Raw genomic sequence first — 21018 nt, 5'->3', positions numbered from 1 at the left:
GCCTCAGAGGACACATTTATAATTGTCTAGCCTTGAAAAAGGGGGTATCAATAGGTAGAAGTCAGCTACAGAGCAGCATCCCTACAGTTGGCAGGGACACAGTGTCTTGCTCCAGAGACACTTCAGTAATGTGGACACGTAATTGTCCAGAGGGACAGCTACCTGCTGGGTGTGATAAATGTCGTTTACCTGGAGGTGTGCAGGTATCTATGGGAGACTGGACAAAGGCTGAGCGTCTCTTGGTTGGCATGGGTAGTGCCATCTTCTCTTCTTTGTGTTTGGCCAGTGCTGCCTGCACAGCCTCTGTATGGATGTCTATATTAACCGCAAGAAAAGAAACAAGAGGGACAAATAACTGATGGAGACAAACAGAACGAAAGAGAAAAATATATTGAAGAGTAAGTTGATATTTATTTAAAGTGTGTGTTTTTTATGTTCGCCGTTTACCTGATCTGTAGCGGTCGTCCCTGGCCCCTCCACTGCGGTGTGTGCGGTGGTGTCTGGAGGCTGAAGACGTGGAGGGGCCCGGGGCCTCGGGACTTGGGCTGGGGTCGGCACTGTGACCGGGGGAAAGCTGCACATCTGGCAGAGACAGATTCATGTCTAAAGAAAAGAAGCAGGTATGTGCAAAGTCAACGAAAACACACGTAGGGCGACATTAATAAACAACAAAGAAACACGACCTTTCGGAACGTTGCACACTCTTGCGTCACATAACACCATTGCAGCTTCGTGTAGGCATAAATATTATATTAAACTCAGAGAAGCTCTCTAAATTTAGCCTCGCTACAGAGCCTCTGAGCATGAAGTGAAATAAGGACAGGTACTTGACGGATGTTACTTATACCGTTAACGCAGCACATGAAACTAGACTAGATTCAGGCAAATAGTTTTAGTCAACTCCTCTCAGAGGGCCTGGGCAACACAGTCCCTGTGTGGAGGATGGTTCAGAGCGATAAGGACGCCGGGTGGGACGGGTGCAGGAGCAGGAGGCGACCTTAGCATCTCCAAAGCTTCCCAATACCTGCCTTGACATTCAGGGCGAACCCGCTAACAATCATGCTAATTTAATTAAAATACTAAATATAGAAATGAACCATGTGAGATTTAGATTCCTGCAGTCCTTTCCAATTCCCTGTGCGCGTACTCGCTTCACATGTATCGTGTAATAGCTCAAGCCAAAACAGGCCACGGTTAAACTAGCAGGAAAGGAAGTTAAAGTATTCCTATTTTTAAAATGAGCTTACAGCGACACATCAAGAAAGATCTTTTCGTGCCAATGTGCTGCAATTCTTCCTGAGGAAGCTCCACACCCTCATGTGAGTCAGCTGAACATATCATCTTACCAACGAGGTGACTGGCTCATAGTTGGACAGTGAAACTCTGGTACTTCTCTACTTATGTTGGAGCACATTGTGTTGAAGTTTCACCTCTGAGGCTCACACGGTGGTTTTGGGTGATTCTGTGGGTTTTCTACAGCGCCGCAGCTTGTTTTAGAGAAGTTGTTACATGTAACTCTATGCTTTGTTATCAATTGCGCAATTCCAATGTTAGACACTAGAGTGCCACAGAAAGCCAGAAATTCTCTTTGACAATTTGAACAAAGAGAATTACAATCACACTGGATATTCAGTGATGTTGAAAGACTTAAACCATACTGTTTTTCTATGTAATTCTCCAATCAGATGGGGGGGGGGGGGAAGCATTAGCTCCAATGATACGTCCAGCTTATTGAACTCATGACTTGATGAGTACTTGTGATGCAATTACTTTAAGTTTCCGCATCTCAGAATGACCAGCACCCAAAAAAATGCTGACAGGATGATGAAGATCACGCAGGGAAGAGAGAAAGAGGGCGAAGAAGTGAATTAAGGAAAAGCAAAGCGCAGAAGAAGAGTTGGCCTTACTTGGCAAATGGGGGACGTAGGGGGCCAGCAGTTTGGCTCTCTTCTTCTCAAAGCCCTTCTGCGTGATGTCACCTAGGAGAGAGAACAGCGACGCCACACCGTTAGGTTAGTCATAATTACCACGCAAACACACACAAACATAAAGCAGATGAAGTACACACAACACTCCTCTGACACACACAACCACTCTGCTTTAGCTAATACATGAGCCGGGGTTGAGTCATTATAATAATCCTTGAAACCACATCTACTAAACTACACATGTTGACGGATCAGTCCATTTACAACCAGGCAAGGAGATAGCGCCATTGTTTAGTCTTACATTAGCCCCAGTGAATAAACATGACTCGTGCACAAAAACCTCCTCCAGGCAACGAAACCCAAATATGATTAAGGCATCTAGCAGATAACCGAGCGTGGCAGAGAACAATGGCAAATCTGAGGGCTATCGGGAATATTTGGGATAGCGAGCAGAGCAAAAGGGAAGCCATGTGAGCCGGTTTCACATGGGACTCCACGATTTATCTCCTCCACCTCCCCCCCCTCAGTTTCCCCACTGTACACTCAGCCCCACCCCTTCGTCATTCGGCCTTGGACCGGCAGGACTCCCACTGCTCCCAGTTTGTTGGAGAGCAACAGAGGCAAGACAAAGTCTATTTAACCGGGACCCCAAAACACACAGTCAAACATGCACGCAAGACACACCTTATCCAGGTCACTAACACACACACAGCACACACACAAACAAACCCCACTACTGCAAACTCTCTGTTATTCTTCTTCCTCTGTGCCCAGTGATAAGAACATATGCTATGTCAAGTGCAAATGTGCCGAAGGACCGCTCCGCCTCAATCACCTTCTCCACACTTTGACCAGCGACGACAAGGAAACCAGCCAACACGGAGGACGAGGAAATCAAAGATAACAGGGAGGAGAGGGCTGTGGGCCATGAGGTGATAAACACACGGTGAGAGTCACTGGCAGAAGCCAGAGCGAACACAGATCGGTGAGTGTATCAAACAACAATGGAAAGAAAATGGGGCGGGGGGGGGGGGGGGGCCAAAGTTCAACAGCAGATTGGAGGGTGGTGGGCTGGATACGCCGGCACTGGGGTGGGCAGTGAATGTGTGGGTCAGATTCTGTGTGTGTGTTAAAGCTTTCTCACACGCTGGTCACTATCTGGTGTTTGCCTGGAAAAACAACTGAATCAAAAAAAAGAAGAAGCTCCCTTTAGGATCGAGCATGTGGATTGGCTGTGTTTGACTTTAGCAGACCTTTATTTCAGATCCTTCCCATACAGGAAATTCTTGAAGTTTCACAACACTGTGAACTCATGGGAAACGGGGCGGGAAGAGGGAGGGAGCGGAGGGAATACACATTGTTTACAGAGGAAACAAAACAGCAGAAGTTAGAGACAGTTTGAGAGTGCGCACACGTGGGAATAAATACTGAGTGCTTTGTCATTCTCTGCATAGATATCCACATACATCTATGCAGATGCATGGATTTAAGCGTGAGTTTTCTACCAGTTTGAGCTTTTTGATACCAGCACCTTATTCACGATAAAGCCGGATGAAGCGGTGGTTGTCCTGCATCATTCTCTGCATAAGAAAGCTCAAATGGGGTGACCAGCAGTCAGCTCTGCCGTCATGCCTGGGTACACACACTGGCCTTACACTTAGTTGGGATGAAAAACACAGCAGCAAATGTCCGTTCCAGTCACTTTTTCTTTGCTTGGCCGTCTCTTAGACCCGGGCTACGGGCTAGGAAAACACTCACACACAGACATGCAAATACAAGCAATCAGCAGCAGATTGATTGTGCTGGACTGGAACGTCATTGTTGTTGGAGACGGGGTTCTGTCAAGCCTAGTCCTGGTGTCCCAAGTGGTGCCCGGAGGGGAGGAAGGGAGGGATGGAAAGCTGGAGGGAGGGAGGGTCATTAACACAGACAGAGCAGAGTCTGTATTGGTGTGAGGGCATAACAACAGGCGTGGACTGGCACGACCACACTGGCTTTGTAGCCGGCAGTGGGCAAAGACACCGAGGGCTCTGGGTTTGAAAGAGTGACTGTGACAGCTGCTTCAAAACAGAGGCAAAGCTGTATGTTTTGAGAGCAAGAATGTGGTGTTTTGAGTGCGAGCATGAGTAAAACAGTACAGCGACTCTGTGTGTGTGTGTGTGTGTGTGTGTGTGTGATTTGAGGGCGGGGGACAGGATATGAGCGTTACCCCACCCTGGCTATGCGCTGCCAAAATCGTCTCCCTGTGTCTGTCTGGTGAAGGAGGAATGTGTTGATCGGAGAACATCATGCTAACAGAGGGGGCCAACTGGACAGGACAGCTCGCCCATTGGCCAAAAACTCCTCTGAGGTGCAGGAAGCACAATATGTGTGTGTGTGTGTGTGTGTGTACATGTGTGTCTACACAGCTGCTGCAGGTTAAGGGGTGCTACAGTACGCTACAGGAGTGAATGCTAACTGAGCCCGGAGCAGGGTTGCATTACAAGCCTTCTCTGTGAGATGTGTGTCAGTGTGTCAAACCGGCATCATGTGCGTTTTGTGTTGTCCAGTCATATGCTGGACCTGCTCAACATGGTAGTAATAGTAGAGGCGGGTTTAGAGAAGCGTGTAAAAAATGTCTCTTCGTCGGTCATCTACTTTCTGTAAGCAATCATCGTGATCCTTCTTCCTGTCACCAAGGCGTTAAAGTGTGTCTTCATCAAGCTGTTTGAGTAAACGGGGCCGTTTCAGAGGAGCTCGTTCGAGTCAAGATGACAGTGACCCTCTGACTCTTCATTTAAACTGCTGCTGTTGACCTCTGACCTCAGGACGAGCCAAACAGAGGGCTGAACCTCTCACAGCTGACAGCAGAGGGGATAATCTCACACACGTAACCAGCATTCCCTGTCACGCCGATAACTATCGTAGAGAGCTACGTTGTGACACAGAGGGATTTTACAGTATAAATCGTGGATCCAGGCATTAAGAGGTCAGTTTTAATCTGCACTGGCATTCTCCAGCACAGTAACAGCCTTTTGTGTTTGTGCAGCTCATCTGTTTGCGCTCACCATCAAATATATCTTTTAAGATGTATGCAAATCTGATGCCAAATTCTGGTTAATTCTGGTTTTCACAAGTGATTTTTTCATTTAAGCATACATGTGACATGATGCTTGTTCCAAAAAAGTTTCAACTTTGCCTTGAAAGAGTCATTTTCCAAACTTTCCGAGATGGATTAAGTAAACTGGTGCCTTAAACTGGTGCATCTATAATATTAGGGCCTGCTTCATTCAGATTATGGTTTACATGAAAGGAATCCATCTGAAACATTAGCTGTCAAGATGCCACAGTATCTGTACCAATATTATTGTCCCGATAGTCGTTTCCATTGGTTTCTCCAAGGAGCTGATATGTTGAATCATATGATCGCTGACACACTTAAAATGTTGTTTCTTAGGTCTCTATTAACAACAGACTGACTATTTGTTCTTCTCAAACAAACCAACAGAGAAACACAAAACCACATCAATGGTGAATAAATGATGAGTAATGAACAGCAGACTGTTGGAGAGGGCTGGGAAGGAAAGACTGAGGTTATGGTTATATACACCCGCTGTGTGCGTGTGCGTGTGTAATACACAATGAAACTCAAATGAACTGGGACAAATCCTCACCTGACGCACCTAAAACATTACGCAAGACTCCAGGTCATTCAGCAATGTGTGAAATGAATATTGGAAGTAGAAGAGGACTTGAAAGGATTGTTTTTGGTTGGTGTTAATAATCTGAACAAACACTTTAATTCCAGCTGCCACTATCAGCAAACGGCACTTTGGCAGAAGTCTCAGACGTCTACATAAAACTCCAACAACAAAGCCAGCGTGCTTCCCGGCTATTCCTTCAATCAGAGTAACACCTGCTGCCAACTTCTTTACTGCGACGCAACGTCCCTTTTACTTCTTAACTGATACGACTCGACTCGTGAAAAACTGTTTTCAATTTTGGAAAATGCTTCTTTTCCATCTGTTTAGTGGTCAGAGGACATTTTCTTGAATCAAAAGCCCACTAGCAATTTGAAAAAGCACAAGTGAAAGAGCCTTGAGTTGTTTTTTAAAGTATAGCGCTGGGTTATAGATGAGTATGGCAGTCTATGAACGCCAGCAACCCGGGGACCAGATGATGAAAACACTCCCAACCGTGAACCTAAGCGATACGAAGGAGGAGCCAGCACGGTTTCCGGGGGGTGTCAATAACAGTCAGCGGTAACTGCTGGGCTAATGTGTCCTCCATTAGACAGAATGATGAGCTATCGGTTGATGCCATCAGACAGGAGAGAGAGTAGACTCCAGTTAACACCTGCCCGACACACACGGCAACAGATCAAAGCCAGTGAAGTACAGCATGTGTGTCCGTGTGTTGGGGATACTAAGACAACGACATGGAGCCAGTTCCCGCTTCTCTGGTGAGGATGTGGCAACAACATGGATATTTTTATCTCGCTAAATATGGTTTCTGTCGCTTTCTGTAAATTTTGCAAGCTAAGACCACTGTGACTTCCTTGCACACACACACACACACACACACACACATATTTATCCCCCCCCCCCCCCCCCCCACTGGTGGAGTCCTGTAATTACTGTGGTCAGATTAGTCGGGTGGCATCCAGCTCCGATTAGAAGCAAGCAACATGACTGTTTCTGTCGCCCACCATTTCCTCTTGCCTCATGGTATCAGTTCCTCTCCCTGCAGGCACACACAGGTTACCGAAAAACACATGACTGAACACAAAGACACGCGAGTCAGTGAGAAGAACTACCAAGATTACACAGAGAGATAAATAAATGTGAGCATCTCCCAGCGTTCACACTTTTGGGTTTTATCCTCATCTGTAATCTGAGATTACAGCTAACATCGCTCCATCTGGACATTAGTGTGGACTTCAGAAGGATAGATGACAAAAATGTCTGAAGTGAGGCTCTCCTCCGAACCTGTAACAGAGAGCTATTTTCTAACTCTGAGGTCATGGTCTGGTTTTTAGCCAGCGATACTGGTTTGATCCACACAAAGCAGTCTTTGTTTTATCAGTGGTTTATTGTCTTGTGATAAATGAGATGCCAAAAATGCAACGCGGTTACAACTCAATCTCACGAGGTACCAACGAGAGAGAGTCTCGTGTAGCATCTTGGTGAGCACATGACAGCAAGAGGACACACAGAGCAAAACCACAAACAGAAAGTCACGGTTCGTACATTTACATACCGAAGCACACAAACACAGGAACCAACGTCACCCACAGCATCTTATTTATAGAGCAGAAACACAACAACAATGAGCAGGCTGTGCTGACAACACGGGTAAATAGCACTCGGCAGGAAATGCAAATGAATGAGTCTGACACCAAGGCCATTTCATGACACCTGGACATCAGTTTAAGTACCGTAGATGTTACAAGCTCATCGCCATAGCTCAGGCTCTTCAATGGAAGCAGTCAAGACGAGAAGAAAAATAGTAAATTCACAAACCCCAGATTTGCATTCTCGTGTATGATTTATTCTTTAATTTTCAACTCGCGCTGAAACAATTAAGTCTATGAATCGATTACTCGAGTGACAGAATTCGCTGCTTAGCTGTGTCTCAGGTGATACTAAATTGAGTAATTTTAGGTTTTGGAGTCTTAGTCAAGCAAGCAAAATAACACCTTTCATGAATCTATTATTAAAGATAATAATAAGCCAATTTATTGATCCATGAAAACTCTGGTTTGATCAGGTTGTATGCATTTTAAGACCTGCTTTATAAATTGTCATCCTCACAGTATTGTAACAAATACAGCATTTTTTCTTTGCTCGATGGAACTTTAATCAGTACACTACTGACCAGAAGACTGAACAGGCATCCACAGCCTTGACTGTGTCTGTGGGGACTCAGCAGCTGAATCACAGTTATCAAATATCAGCAACAATCAGGTCTCAGTCGAGGGGATCGTTTGTTCGTGTCTGGAAAGAGATTGAAACATTGATACAAAGGCCTCTCCACTCCAGGACCAATGTTTTCCACTCCAAAGGCAGGCCTGCAATTCCTCTGGGACCCAGTTAGCCCATGCGGGGGTTTTCTGGCAGACATGCAGGATGAAGTAATCTCTAGATGGAAGAAGAAATCTGCCGTCCAGCTGAGAAAAAAGCAGAGGGCGTGTAATTTCTCTCGACACAATCTCCAGTGGAAGTGGTTTGCATTTGGTTGCGTAAAGGGAGGACTCATCAGGTTAACAGTTAACTGAACTGTCAAATGATGATTGAGGAGGGCTGGGCAACATGTGGTTAGTTATCATCCATCACTGTGTCCAACTACTAAATATCTGATGAAGTAGCTGGCAGTGACTGTCCCAGCTGATCCTAAATGTACAGTCACAGTTTGTCATGAACATGAACGAGACCATTCGTTTTCTCTATCTTACCAGACACTGGGACATACGCGTTTTGTTTTCGTGGTATGATAAGTATGATGAGGAGGATGAATAACTGGCCTATTGGATCATTTCTATTGTCTATCTGTTGCTGTGCCAGATCACATTGCTGCCCCTCTTACTATACAGACAGTTTCTTGTGATGACCTTAAAAGAGAAGAAGAAGCAGACTGAGATCTGCATGTTAGCAGAGATCGAAGTGGAAAAACTCCAACAGCTGACGATCAAAGATGTGTGACACCCGTGTTCGCCATCGCAGAAGGTAACGAGTTAAGGGAGTGAGCAGCACAGAGGATGTAACAAAAGGTGTGTAGTGGTCCCGAAAAATGAAAGTGAATCCATGTCAGAGGCACTGGTAGGAAAGCAGCAAGGTCGGGCTGAGAGGAAACGAGCGCGAAAGATAAAGACAAAGACTCACAACAAGTACATAACACATCAAAGTCACAATCACATATTCCGTCAGCTAAGCCTCACAAACGCCTTCATCACTGTAAGACAAACAAGCACACGGACACACACACACACACACACACGCTGGAAGATTTTAAAACCAAACTCCAACTCAAACAGCTAATCGTTTCATCACATCAGACCTTCCTGTACGGGATGAAAACACTTCAGCTCGATTGTGTTATTAGGATCAAAATAAAGACCGGGCTCTATCCACCATCAGACTGGACGGTTAGCATCCTGAAGTTGTTTTTGCCAAAGAAATAAAACTAATGCTCCTTCCAAGCTTATAAAGCATTCATATTCTGTTTGAGTGCAGACTGAGCGCTGCCCTACTTCCTCCATTACTTCTATCACATTGTGCATTTCATGTTGGCAGAGACGGCACTCTTGAGCCAGCTGTGTGAGTGAAGTGGAGTCGTGAGCCGGGGTTCAGTAACAGCATTGAGAAAGCCAAACCAAAAATGTCACACTGATTTGGGTCGCAGCATTTCCCAACAACAGGCATGATGTACAGTCTTGGCGGTGATACGCTGTTTTATAGAAACTCAAGAGCACAAGACTTCATCAAAGCGATAAGACCGGTGAGCAACCGCAGACGCTTCACAGCAGACGTCAGACAACGGAGGTCGGACAGCCACAAGTGGGTCGTATGTCAGTACCAGTAGAAGGTTAAAGTATTTAGTTCTTCAGTCACACTACAACCTTAATGAGCTGTTAGCTGCCAGAGTGCATGTTTGCTGTCTTGCTGTGGGTGCACACGTGAGTGAGACTACCTAAAGTCACTACACCACTAGTCACCGTTAGTGGTGTCACGGTTCGGCTCACCCCTCACGGTTCGGCTCACCCCTCACGGTTCGGCTCACCCCTCACGGTTCGGCTCACCCCTCACGGTTCGGCTCACCCCTCACGGTTCGGATCACTCGTGAACCGCGGATCAAGAGAGTATTTTTTTTAATTTTATTTTTACAGTGTAATCATCATAGTGTGTAATAAAGTTATACTGCTGCTGTTCCTTTTCAAGTAACAAGTCCCTGAATATCAATGCAGAGTGTCAGTGAACAGATATAAAGCAGTAGTGTGTTCACGTGAACGGAGCAGCTTAGAAGCATTTAACGGTGAAGTCATGGCGAGCGGAGGTACGTCAGAAGCCGCGTCGTCATTTAAGTCGCAAGTTTGGGAACATTTTGTCTTCCCTGTAACGTATAATGACGGGATGAGGGTGGTGGACAAAGCGTTACGGTATGTAGGCGTTATTTAAAGAGAGACGCACGACAACGGCAAAACATCGGCATGTCCACACATATGAAGAGCCACCATCCCGTCTGTCAGCGACGGGGACACTCCGGTGTAGAAAACAAAGGATTTCTAAATCTGGTTAAAATGCTTGAGCCACGCTACGAAGTCCACTCACGCACCCACTTCAGTGTGAAGCTGTTCCAGACCTCTATGAGAAGGAAAAGACTGCAGAGACCGCTTTCACCACGGCGGAGTGATTCTTAGTCCGGTGCTGTAGACACGCCCCCTCTGTGAGAGTCACACACACACACACACCTGGTTCAGGTGCTGACAGAAGTATCAGAGTGAAGCTAGACAGGCCCAATAATATTCCAGTCACCACAGAAAGGTCGACCCTCTCCCCAGACAATGGAGATATTCTCATCTTTTTGAAAATAATGTCACAGTAATGTAACATTATTGTGTATTTCAATGACCTGACAGGAAGTAAACATAGACCCAAGTTGTTGCTGAGCAGTTCAGTTCAGTGTAAACAGTGGAAGCTCACTGGCTGTTTCTTTCTTTCAGTATTGATGAAAGGACGAGGATATCAACATACCTCATGTTGCACTTAAACTTATCAGAATTCTTGAATGTATTATTTTTATTTATTTCATTTTGTTTCAAATTGGACATCTTCAATATTTTTGTTTTCATGTAAGACTATAGCCCAAAGTTCTTTGCTTTAAGTGTGCTTGAAGTTCTTTAATTAATAAATGGAAAGCAAAGTTATATTTGTCTCCTCCCCTTTTCTTTGTTGATCTGGAAAATGATCCGAACCGAACCGTGAGGTTTGTGATCCGTGACACCCCCAGTCACTGTGCATAAAGAATAGCTCGAGAATAATCGCGACTGGAGCGCATTAGTGGCCGAGTGGTCACAGTCATGTAACCGCAATGTCCAGGTTTGATTCCAGCTGTGGGTCCTTCGTTGCATTCCATACCGTTCTCTCTCTCCACCTTAGTGGTTAAAGCTCAGCTGTAATAACAGGATTAAGTAGTCAGCATTCATATTATGAGTAGCACCTGTGCTTTCTTTGTACTATGACAAGTTAAACTGTCTGGTGTGAGGAAAAAGGCCTATTCCGCTGTATAACTCGACCTGTGTAAGTCACTTTGTCACTTTCTCTTCTAGCTCGTTTATTGTAAGTGTAACCAGGTCAGTAGGTCGACTCAGACTTCATTGATCGCACTGTAAATAACAGGAAGAACAAAGGAGACACTTATGTAGACCGAGGTCGTCCTGGCTGGTTACCTGCATGACGGACCAGTGTATTCGGGCATTGCTGGTCTCCAGAGTGTGTTGAGCAGTGAAAGTGAGTCAGTGGTATCGGGTTGTACTGTGGTGGTGGTGTTGTAGTTCAGAGACATACAGGGGTTAGAAGTGTGCCACAGACCTGGTTCACTGAGACATACACATCAGCTGAATTGACATTCTGTCGGCCACATGTTGTCCAACACCTGCCATACAAACTGAGGTTGGCTTAGCAACATCCTGTCTATGTCTCATCTCTGCACCAGTGATGCTCCTTGACTGCTTACTTGCTCATGGGTGATGGGTTAAAATAGGACATTAATATAAGAGGGATTTTAACCAGGCAGCTGACTCATTAAATCACTATTATGAGCTCATAACAAGAAAGGGGAGTGGCCTGTGAGAAACATTCCCATCCTGAGGTGTTGAGTCTGCAGCTGACACTAAAAGCACTTTCCACTCTCCAGACAGCTCATGGTTCCTGACCTCCCACCGCCGCCCACCGCTCACAGTCATTAAACAGCCTGTCATCATGATGGGCATCTATCGCCGCTCTGGAAGTGTGGGGACGTTCAGAAAGTGTAAAAGAAAATGTGGTGTAAAATTGGCCTGTCAAAGCTCTAGAATACACAAACTTTTTTGCATCAGTGAAAACACTTCACGTGGAAGTGAAGGTACGAGGTCACAGGGGGATGTTAGTGAGGCGGTGTTAGCAACACGGGCAGGTAAGGGGATTAGATGGAGAAGTACTGACTGAAGGAAAGGTGAGAGACTTAACGGTGGTTTTGATCCGGACACAACTTAAAGAAATGTATCTTCACTAACGCAGGTGCTTTTGAAAGGCTGTTTCATCGCAATCACAGCCAGCTGATTATAATAACATCCAAACAACAGTCATCAGTGTGTCGTCAGCGTCTTTGGGAGCATGTAGCACAACACACACCTGCTGTAGATCGAAGGCCTCCCACCGATACACTGTCACTACTGGCTCATCTTAGGCTCCACAAACCATCTAAACAGTTTAATTAAATGCTAGTATGGCTAAATTTTGTCCCAATACGGTCAGAATTGTAGCTATTAATCTAAAGGCTATGAACATACAATACATTGACAGTTGAGGATTAAGAGGTTGAAGCCCCACCCATTTCTCCAGGGAGTTGAATTAAAGGGGGCGATGACGTCAAGCCAAGCTCCAACACAATGTGTTCCGAGGGGCCAAGAGTGGAGATACACATCAGCTTCCTGAGGACTTCTACTTGCTGCTATTTTTTTTCGATAACCCTTTGGGCTCCGCACAAGAATAAGGAAGAGAACTATTCAAATGCAGGGCACGAATCCAAAATAAAATAAACACAACTAGCCAATAAGTGACCGACGGAGAGAGCCGTTGACCTTTTGTAAACTCTCATTGTACATAATACAGCAGGACTGCTCTACCCCTGAGCTCTGGTTTCCCATCAGCCCTTCCTGTGACGCGCTCTCATATATAGAAACTGACCAGCTGCTGAGAAAATACCCTGTGTTCTACAAAGGCTGCAATGATCAGCTGATCAGCTGAAGAGCCCTAAGAAGAGACAGAAAGGGACTTTGAGCAACCTGATTTACAACAGACAGCAGGTTTATGGTCAGAGCTCTGGTCATTTTTAGAGTACATATACCCAATCATAGTTACTAATGTTTTATTACTAAAAAATCTTTATTGATCCAAATATCAGAAACGTCCCTTGAGCCTCCTTTAAAGGACCCCTCTGTTCTAAATGTTATATAAACCATGTTGACATTTACAGTCGCATAATAGTAACATGACCAAATATTCACTTCGATGAAGTACTTTAACTCATAGCATCATTTCACCAGTAATAATGTTAAGCATGCACAATCTGTAGGACACATTCTAAGAACATCTAAAAGCACCGGTATGATGCTTTAACAATTAGCAGACCTATAGCATCTTTCTCCTTTGGGTTAGGCAGCCGGCTGATTGGCCGGAGAAGGGCCGTTCTCATCCGACCGCGGTATTTCCCACACAACCCACGGACGTAACAGTGACCCACATGTAGCAGCCAAAGCATCTAGCGGTTGCATGCGCAAGTGTTTGCTGCCGGCTGCCTGTCTACTAGCCGGGAACGTTAGCCTCGTCGAGAGAGAAATGCACACAATTAGGACTGACTCCTTGGGACTTCGAGAGGGCGGCCTCCGCTGCAAATAATGGCGGTGCTTTTGTGTCAAAGAGACGCTTGTTTTCTCCTCCTCAGGCATGAAAACGAATTTGTCTTGCCAGCCAGGTCTATTTATATTCACAAGAGCATTCTTCAGCATTAACACAGTCACATGGCCCGCCAGGCAGCGGATAGCCCTGGCAATACATTGGAGGGACTCCGCATCGGCTCCCCACGGTCTGACAACAACAAAAAGACAACAAGATTTCTGTTTCGCCATCAATGAGTTCGTCATTTTAGCCTACGACGCAATAAATCAGTCAACATTGTGTGGTGTGTCACAGCCTGGGCCCCTGACTGAATGACTGCAGGCCACAAAAGCTCAGAGCGGTTGTGCAACACAACGTCAGAGAGGAAGAGTCACCGTCAGCCCAGCGGGGATTACGGGTCGGTCAAGCGGTGAATCAAGGTGGTTCTTGTACACACACTGGGAGAAAGGGTCTGATACCACAAAATCCCCAGTCATTCTTCAGTTATGATGAGTCACCGTTTGTATCAAAACTGAGTAAACAGCCCGGTGAGACGAGAGGCTAAAAAACAGGTTCTCTCACTTTGTGATGCACGGATGTGACCCGAGAGAAGAGAGGACACGCCTAACCGCAGTGACTCACAGATTTACAACGAGCAAGGAAACTGTTACACCTTACAACAAACTGTAAGATCCATAGGTAGGCCACAATATCACGCCAATAGATGAAGCATAGTATTGAGTGTAATAGACTGTAGGTAACTACATTAACTTGGCTACCCCCACCCAAGTGTGTAAATGTGATTAAAAACAAATAAGAATAGTTTAGTTTTACCAGATGAACTGCAATACATAAGAGTGGGAGAGTTCATTTCATGGAACGTCGATCTGAAGGTTTTATATGTCGTACTGCGTACAGTTACCATACACTAGCTGCCATATTGCCACGCCCTGCCCGACACCACATGTGAGCTAGTTCAACAAGTTGAGCATATTCTACAGCAGAGAGAGATGTGCAGGTCTGGAGGGTGGATGAGTGGGGTGTCAATACATCTCTTGGCACTAATTCAAGTGTTTGTTGTTCTTCCTATGCATGCCTCAACTTCTACCAGGGCAGCGTAAAGAAGTCACGCTTACCAACCACACACACCCACAGCGCTCTGTGAGGGCGTCCTGATAGTTAATGAGAGCATGTGAATAATTCAGACTACAACAGGTCTGGAGGAGGAAGAGGGAATGCAGCCATCGTTAACTATTCACAGTATAACAGTATTACAACACATGCGAAACACACATTTAAACGCGCAAACACAAACACACACACTAACACGCATTAAGACCTTTGCCAAGAGTACACAACCATCTGCTTGGACCTGAGGCCCTGGCTCCGCAGCTACAAGGAAGATGATTTGTCCATTTTTGGGAAATTCTGACCTATGGAGTGGTCTCGTGTGACGTCACAGTTTAGCTGTCGGCCATGTTGGAGTACACACAAAGCCACTGGCATGCACGGCTGAGTCGCATAACCTATCGGTGGTGAACTTTTGTGCTGTCTTTGGTTGTGGCAGCAGAGCTGATAGAGACAAGAAATCATTCTTTCGTTTGCCAGCGGTCATTACACATCAAGGAAATGACACGAAGGAGCTATCCAAGCGACGTCGCGAGAAATGGCTGTCACGCATCTCTCGAGATATAAAGGAATGGAATTTGGCGTACACTAGAGTATGTGCGGATCACTTTATAAGTGGGCAGTGATTTTATTTACAAATTCGTTTGTGAACAGTATTTAATAAAGGAAATATAAATTAAACTTGGACATGAGAAGGTTACCGAAGCTTCATCGGACCGTGACAGCAGTCGGTACCAGAGACGTGTCGAGCGTGTACAACAGGCGAAACACAGAGATGCAGCCTCAGCATTGCTTGATATGAGTTTAACGTCAGATCATATATATATATATATATATATGTATATATATATGTATATATATATATATATGTGTGGGGGGGGATGAAGTTAGGAGTTAGTTGAAAGTGAATTCCTACACACACGCACACAATGACATGCATGTACAATGTAAACAAACACACGTGTCTGTTTGCGCTGAGTAAACATTGAATATTGCTAAATATCGGACCAGATCTGTATATATTTACTCTTCCAATGACGAGATGAGAATTCTCGACGACCGTTGCTTTGACGTCTCGGACCCATCCACTGACCAACTGATTATAAGCGTCGAGCCCTTTGTAGCACTCCAGCTCGTCTTTTGTGTAAGGACTGGGGGTGTTCACGAGATACGTGTAGATGTTGGCGTAGTTTACCGATGGAAGATAAGTAGGATCGGCACTGAAACCATCTGCACTCATCGTATAGGGATCCAAGTTACCAATAACCTCCAATTTGGCCAGGTAGCGAACCTTTGATGCACTATCCAGTGATTCAAAGTATTGTATTTTCGCCGCACTTCCTTGTTTACGCGCCGCCATGTACGATCTGTATGTACTCCAACATGGCCGACCGACCTCGTAACTAAGGAGATCGTGACGTCGGTGAGACCACTCTATAGGGCGCCAATTGAAGAACACCCAAATATCTACCGGTATATCTCTCTATAACAGAGAAATAACACACTGCTCAGAGCTCATTTAAATGCAGGGAGAACTTATAGTGGCAGGTTTTAAGTTGTCTTGCAATAAGACTGGGCAACAAATTCATTTTACTGTCTATCATTAATCTTTAAAATAATGCTACAAAACGCTCATGAGAAGGTGTCATGGCTCACAGTTGTTATGTCTAAAGGCATAAGAACATCCTTTTTTTATTACAGCATTGTGTTCCAGAAAAACACTATAAAACACAGGAAGTCGTCAAGTAGCCTGTAACTGTGATGTTCCCCATTTGCTTTGTCTGGGGACATTTGTTGCATGTCATCGTCCCCTTTCCACTTGTTTCTAGATGGTCAATTCGCCAACAAAGTGAAATAAATGCAAATTAACAGTCTTTAGTCAGACAACGTATTGTTAACATGATGAGATAATGCTGTCATGCTAACAATGTCAATTGTGAACATATTGCCCAGTTGTATTTGCAGGTGAAGTGTTCTAACATTTGGTAGAGCATGTTGCAAAACAAAGCATGTTGTTTCAGGCCAGCAAGAGCCAAATGCTGCGAAATGATTTGAGGAGATTTCAGCTTTTCATTCTGTGTGAAAAGCCCCTATTCCTCTTTTAGACCTCCAGCTTGTAAACAAGAGCTCTGCACCACATGAGCTCCAGTTTGAGGAAGTATATCACACGTCTGTAAATCAGTCTCAAAATAAGCCCTTTGCCCGACTATTGACCAGAACAACAGTTTGCTGCGTAGAGAGATACAAGACACCCTTTCACAGTCTTCCTCAAGGATCCATCAGGCTTCGTCCTGGAAGATGGATGGCTGATACAGATCGGGTCCATATCCGTGCAGTCATCCTCTGCTGAGGGCCGTCTCTCTTCATACAAAACTGAGACACGTCTGCTTCTGTTGCATCTGAAAGCTGGCTGGCTGGTTAACTGGCCTAGAACGAAAGCAACTGGCAACAATCTGGTCTCTCTGTCGGCACATACTGATCCCAGATGCAAACAAAGAGTAAAACTGTATCTGTTCATAGACACAGACAAGCATGTGCACCAGAGTCCGTGTTCCTGAGTTTTAAAAGTTTCAACTGGGAGGACTTCATTTAAAGTTGTATTTTAATGGCAAAACTTGCCGATGACCACCAGCTACTAACTCACCGACGAAAAACTAACCTGTGTTGAATTTTGCTTGTGTCAGTAACATCAGATTACTGTACAACATGCCTGACTGACACATGGTGCGGGATGTTAAGCAGGTAGAACCAGACATGACCTTCTACCGCTGGCTGGCTCAGCTGAGAGATTGCACAGTGAGAATGGCGAACCCCATTCCCTCAGTAATACACACACACTACACGTCATCCTGTCAAGTATGACCAGTCACCAGCCCCTCCCCGATCGTCCTATATAGAAAGGCAGCCAATTCCAACGTGCACACAAAGACCGGGTTCAGCTGAATGGCCTAAATGGCAGCGGAGCTCCTGGCCACGGCGGCTCAGACCAGCTGAATGGTCCTCATTGTGTCCCCATGGTCACAGGGGGCTAGCAGAACTGGGTTGTTTTTTTAAGAGGCCATTTGGCAGGCCGGTGTTCTTATTCGAGCAACGCAGGAACAGGCATTTCAACTTGGTTCACAGGAGCGCTTGTTATGGAGCCAGAAAAATTGCCCATAAAGGTGATGGCATGCCACAGTCCTGAAGGGGAGAGCTGGCTTACATACACAGGAATTTAAAACATTGCAAACCTTAAAATGTTTGGCTATCATTGCTAGGTGAGACAACGATTTACTCAACTACATTCAATTCTAGCGGGCTGCAATCCAGAAAGCATTCAGCGGCTCTGTCGTCAGACAATATGTGGAAAACATACAATGAGTAAACATGGCCGCCTCAAGTCTCATATGTTTCTCAACAAGGAAGAGTTCCTGTTCAACACTACATTACCACATGAGTTACATGTAGTTCATTTCACTATGCTATATGTATAGGACAATAAAAATAGTTTCTTCTTTCTTTCTTATTTGGATGAATGAATGATTGAGATATTTGCAAACTACAATAAATAGACACAGCCATCACTCACCTAAATCCACAAGGGCAGAGCAGACATGGCGTACACCTGACACAGGTCTCACCCAGGTTTGAGGGTAGTGAAACCCATGACTAGCAGCGCACGTGGGTACACCTATAATTCCAGGTTCACACAGGTGTGTAAGGGTCTGTGTGTACATCTCGTTGATCACTGAAGTCACGCACTATGTTAATTACTGACTCATTCATAACAGTCTGTATCTTTATATGACAACAGAGCAGATGATGACTCAGAGCCCTGTCATTACACCTCAACACTGGTCACAGTGACTCACAGCTTTTACTGCAATAAAATAGTTTTTTTTTTCCAGCTGAAACCTGAACACAGATGCCAAGTACAAAGCTAGTAAATCATGTCAAACTGGAAGCCATCAAGTGTTCACAGATGAATAAAATCCCCACCATATGAAGAAGTATAACCAAGATGACAGTAGGGTCAAGCAGTGATGGCCAGACCGTGCCTCTAGCCATCCAGACACACACACACACTGAGCTTTGGTTTTTGACATTCAATAAGTAAGCGAATGTAGAGTTGTGGTACAGAAACGAGTCTTTAAATCGACGTTTTGCTTTGAAAGGTCTGATATAAAGCAGACACGAGGAAATGGATGGGAGCCTTTCTCTTCCTCCTGCTGCTTGTCATGCACTGCTAGCTCGCGTGCCCACATCCCGTGTTAGCACAGAATGAGCTAGCTTTAGAGCCTGACGTGAGCTCTCAGTCAAGTATCAAACACTGTTAAGTATAATAAAGGGAGGAAATGTACTGCTTTAATCGATGCTGGTTAGCACCAGGCAGCTGAGACACATAACTAGCTTGAAAATCTGCTATAGCATCCCCCCCAACACACACACACACACACACACACACACACACATCAGCCCCCCTCTCCCCTCCTTTACCTTCAGACAGCTCCAGATCCAACTCCGCCACTTGGTCTCTAACCTCTTTGGGCAGGGCGGACAGATCCACGCCGCGGTCTGCCATGCCTTTGCCGATAAACACGAGTGCCGTCTGGTTGAAAAGGAAGCAGCCCGTAGAAAAAATAAAAAAATACAACGCCCTCCCTCAAGACACAAAACAAGCATCAGAGTGGGAGAGACGGTCCATCCGCACGGCTTGCCCCTCCGCCATAATGGGAAAACTCACCAGCGGCAACGAGGGGTCACGTGACTGCCTTTACCTCGCCTGTACGGTAGTTCACTGCGTCCCAAAGAAAAAACACACACACCGAAACTGTTGCTCCCCCTGGCGTCCCACTGGCAGAAACACACACACACACACACTCACACACACACACACACACACACACACACACACACACACACACACACACACACACACACACACACACACACACACACACACACACACACACACACACACACACACACACACACACTTTTAACTTAAATAGCGTTGCACAATTTCATCACGTTACCCTCACTCTCATTAAACTTCCAGTGGATCTTGGGCCCCTTTTGGGAATCCCTGTGGGTTCACACAGAAAAAGTTTAACTTAATTATTTGGCAAGGTAATAAAAGTCTGTGTGAAGATTTTTCACCCTTTCAACTAGCAAGGATGGAAAAACTACCAGAATATTTTACTTAAACCTGGATTAGGAATTAGGAAACTGCCCAGGGGCCCCAAACGGTACCAGGTTCCCTGTGTGGTACTTTGATTCATAGCACAAAACAGTAGTTGGCAAATCATAATAATAACTTTGTTTCAGCTCTACTAGACTGTTATGGACACTTACAGAATCAATCTGACCCTGGTCCTACTTGAGAGGAAGTACTTTAATTGTAAATTCATGAAAAAATACTTACAAAAGGCCAGTGTGGCATCGTGACTGTAACCATTATAAAAAATAAACATACCCTTCCAACCACTTCCTCTGCAATTAAGGGCTGCTTACAAAAAGTTACGATCGTGTTGTTCTCATAAGAAACATGGGCATTGTCGTATAAGGACAACAAGCTTCAAAGCAAACTTGACATAACAGCATAATTGTAGTGCAGTATAAAAACATCAACTTAAAAGCAGGGCCATAGCAGGGATATAAAAAAATACTGAGTCAAGAGTCCAGCCTCTAAATACACACCACCACTACTCAGAAAACGTTATATATTTTCGACAGGTTGTCGTATTTTGTGTTTCTACAAGACCACGTTTAATGTTAAAAAGAACTCGTCATTTTTATCACACTTGTATTCACCCTGGGGTCCATGTTTACATCTTGTCAGCTGGTGTCATTCGAATACACTGCAACCACAAATAAACTGGGACACGTTCAGAACGTCTGCGTTTAAAACTGTGAAACGGTATAACTATTGTAGACAGGGGTGACCCCGAATAGTTGACTATGTGTTGATTCGACGTAAGGAGCCTGATCCGACGCAGTGAGGGAAAATGTGGTTATGAAATAAAGGATCATTTATCATTCATAAATAACATGGCTATTTCAGAGTTCCATCTATATTCTTCTCCTAGATACATTTTGAATTTATGAATGTTTTTCTGTTAGTTTGCTACAATGAGGACAATGAAACTAGGAACAAAAGTTCTCTTTACAACAACAAAAAGCAAGCTGGACAAGAAAGCTTGTGTCTGTCTATTGATCTCCGCTATGTGACCGTAAAAAACTACACACAAAACAGTGCTGTCCATTACTCAGAAACAACAAGCGATAGAGGCTAACATGCATCTCAGACAACAACGTTGTTGATACTATTTTTCTGCAGCACACAAAGCTTAGACTACTCGGTAATTAGT

The 21018-nt window shown here is 44.9% G+C and overlaps 1 protein-coding gene across 2 annotated transcripts in view; it reads right to left on the bottom strand.

Annotated features, from left to right (window-relative positions):
* The window catches only part of dip2ba (disco-interacting protein 2 homolog Ba), a 45043-nt gene extending 25772 nt beyond the window's left edge, over positions 1-19271 (bottom strand). For both annotated transcript variants that reach the window (XM_079274200.1, XM_079274201.1), the window contains exons 1-4: positions 19145-19271; positions 1908-1979; positions 448-603; positions 190-315 (exon numbers count right to left, since the gene is read on the bottom strand). In XM_079274200.1, the coding sequence (XP_079130326.1) occupies positions 190-315; positions 448-603; positions 1908-1979; positions 19145-19229 (439 nt within the window). In that variant the 5' untranslated portion in view covers positions 19230-19271. The remainder of the gene's footprint in view (positions 1-189; positions 316-447; positions 604-1907; positions 1980-19144) is intronic.
* Positions 19272-21018: the final 1747 nt, after the last annotated feature.

The sequence above is a fragment of the Melanostigma gelatinosum genome (assembly GCF_949748355.1).
Source record: "Melanostigma gelatinosum genome assembly, chromosome: 8".
Classification (NCBI taxonomy): domain Eukaryota; kingdom Metazoa; phylum Chordata; class Actinopteri; order Perciformes; family Zoarcidae; genus Melanostigma; species Melanostigma gelatinosum.
Note: the sequence above shows the minus strand (reverse complement) of the source record. Positions and strands in the feature narration are given on the sequence as shown.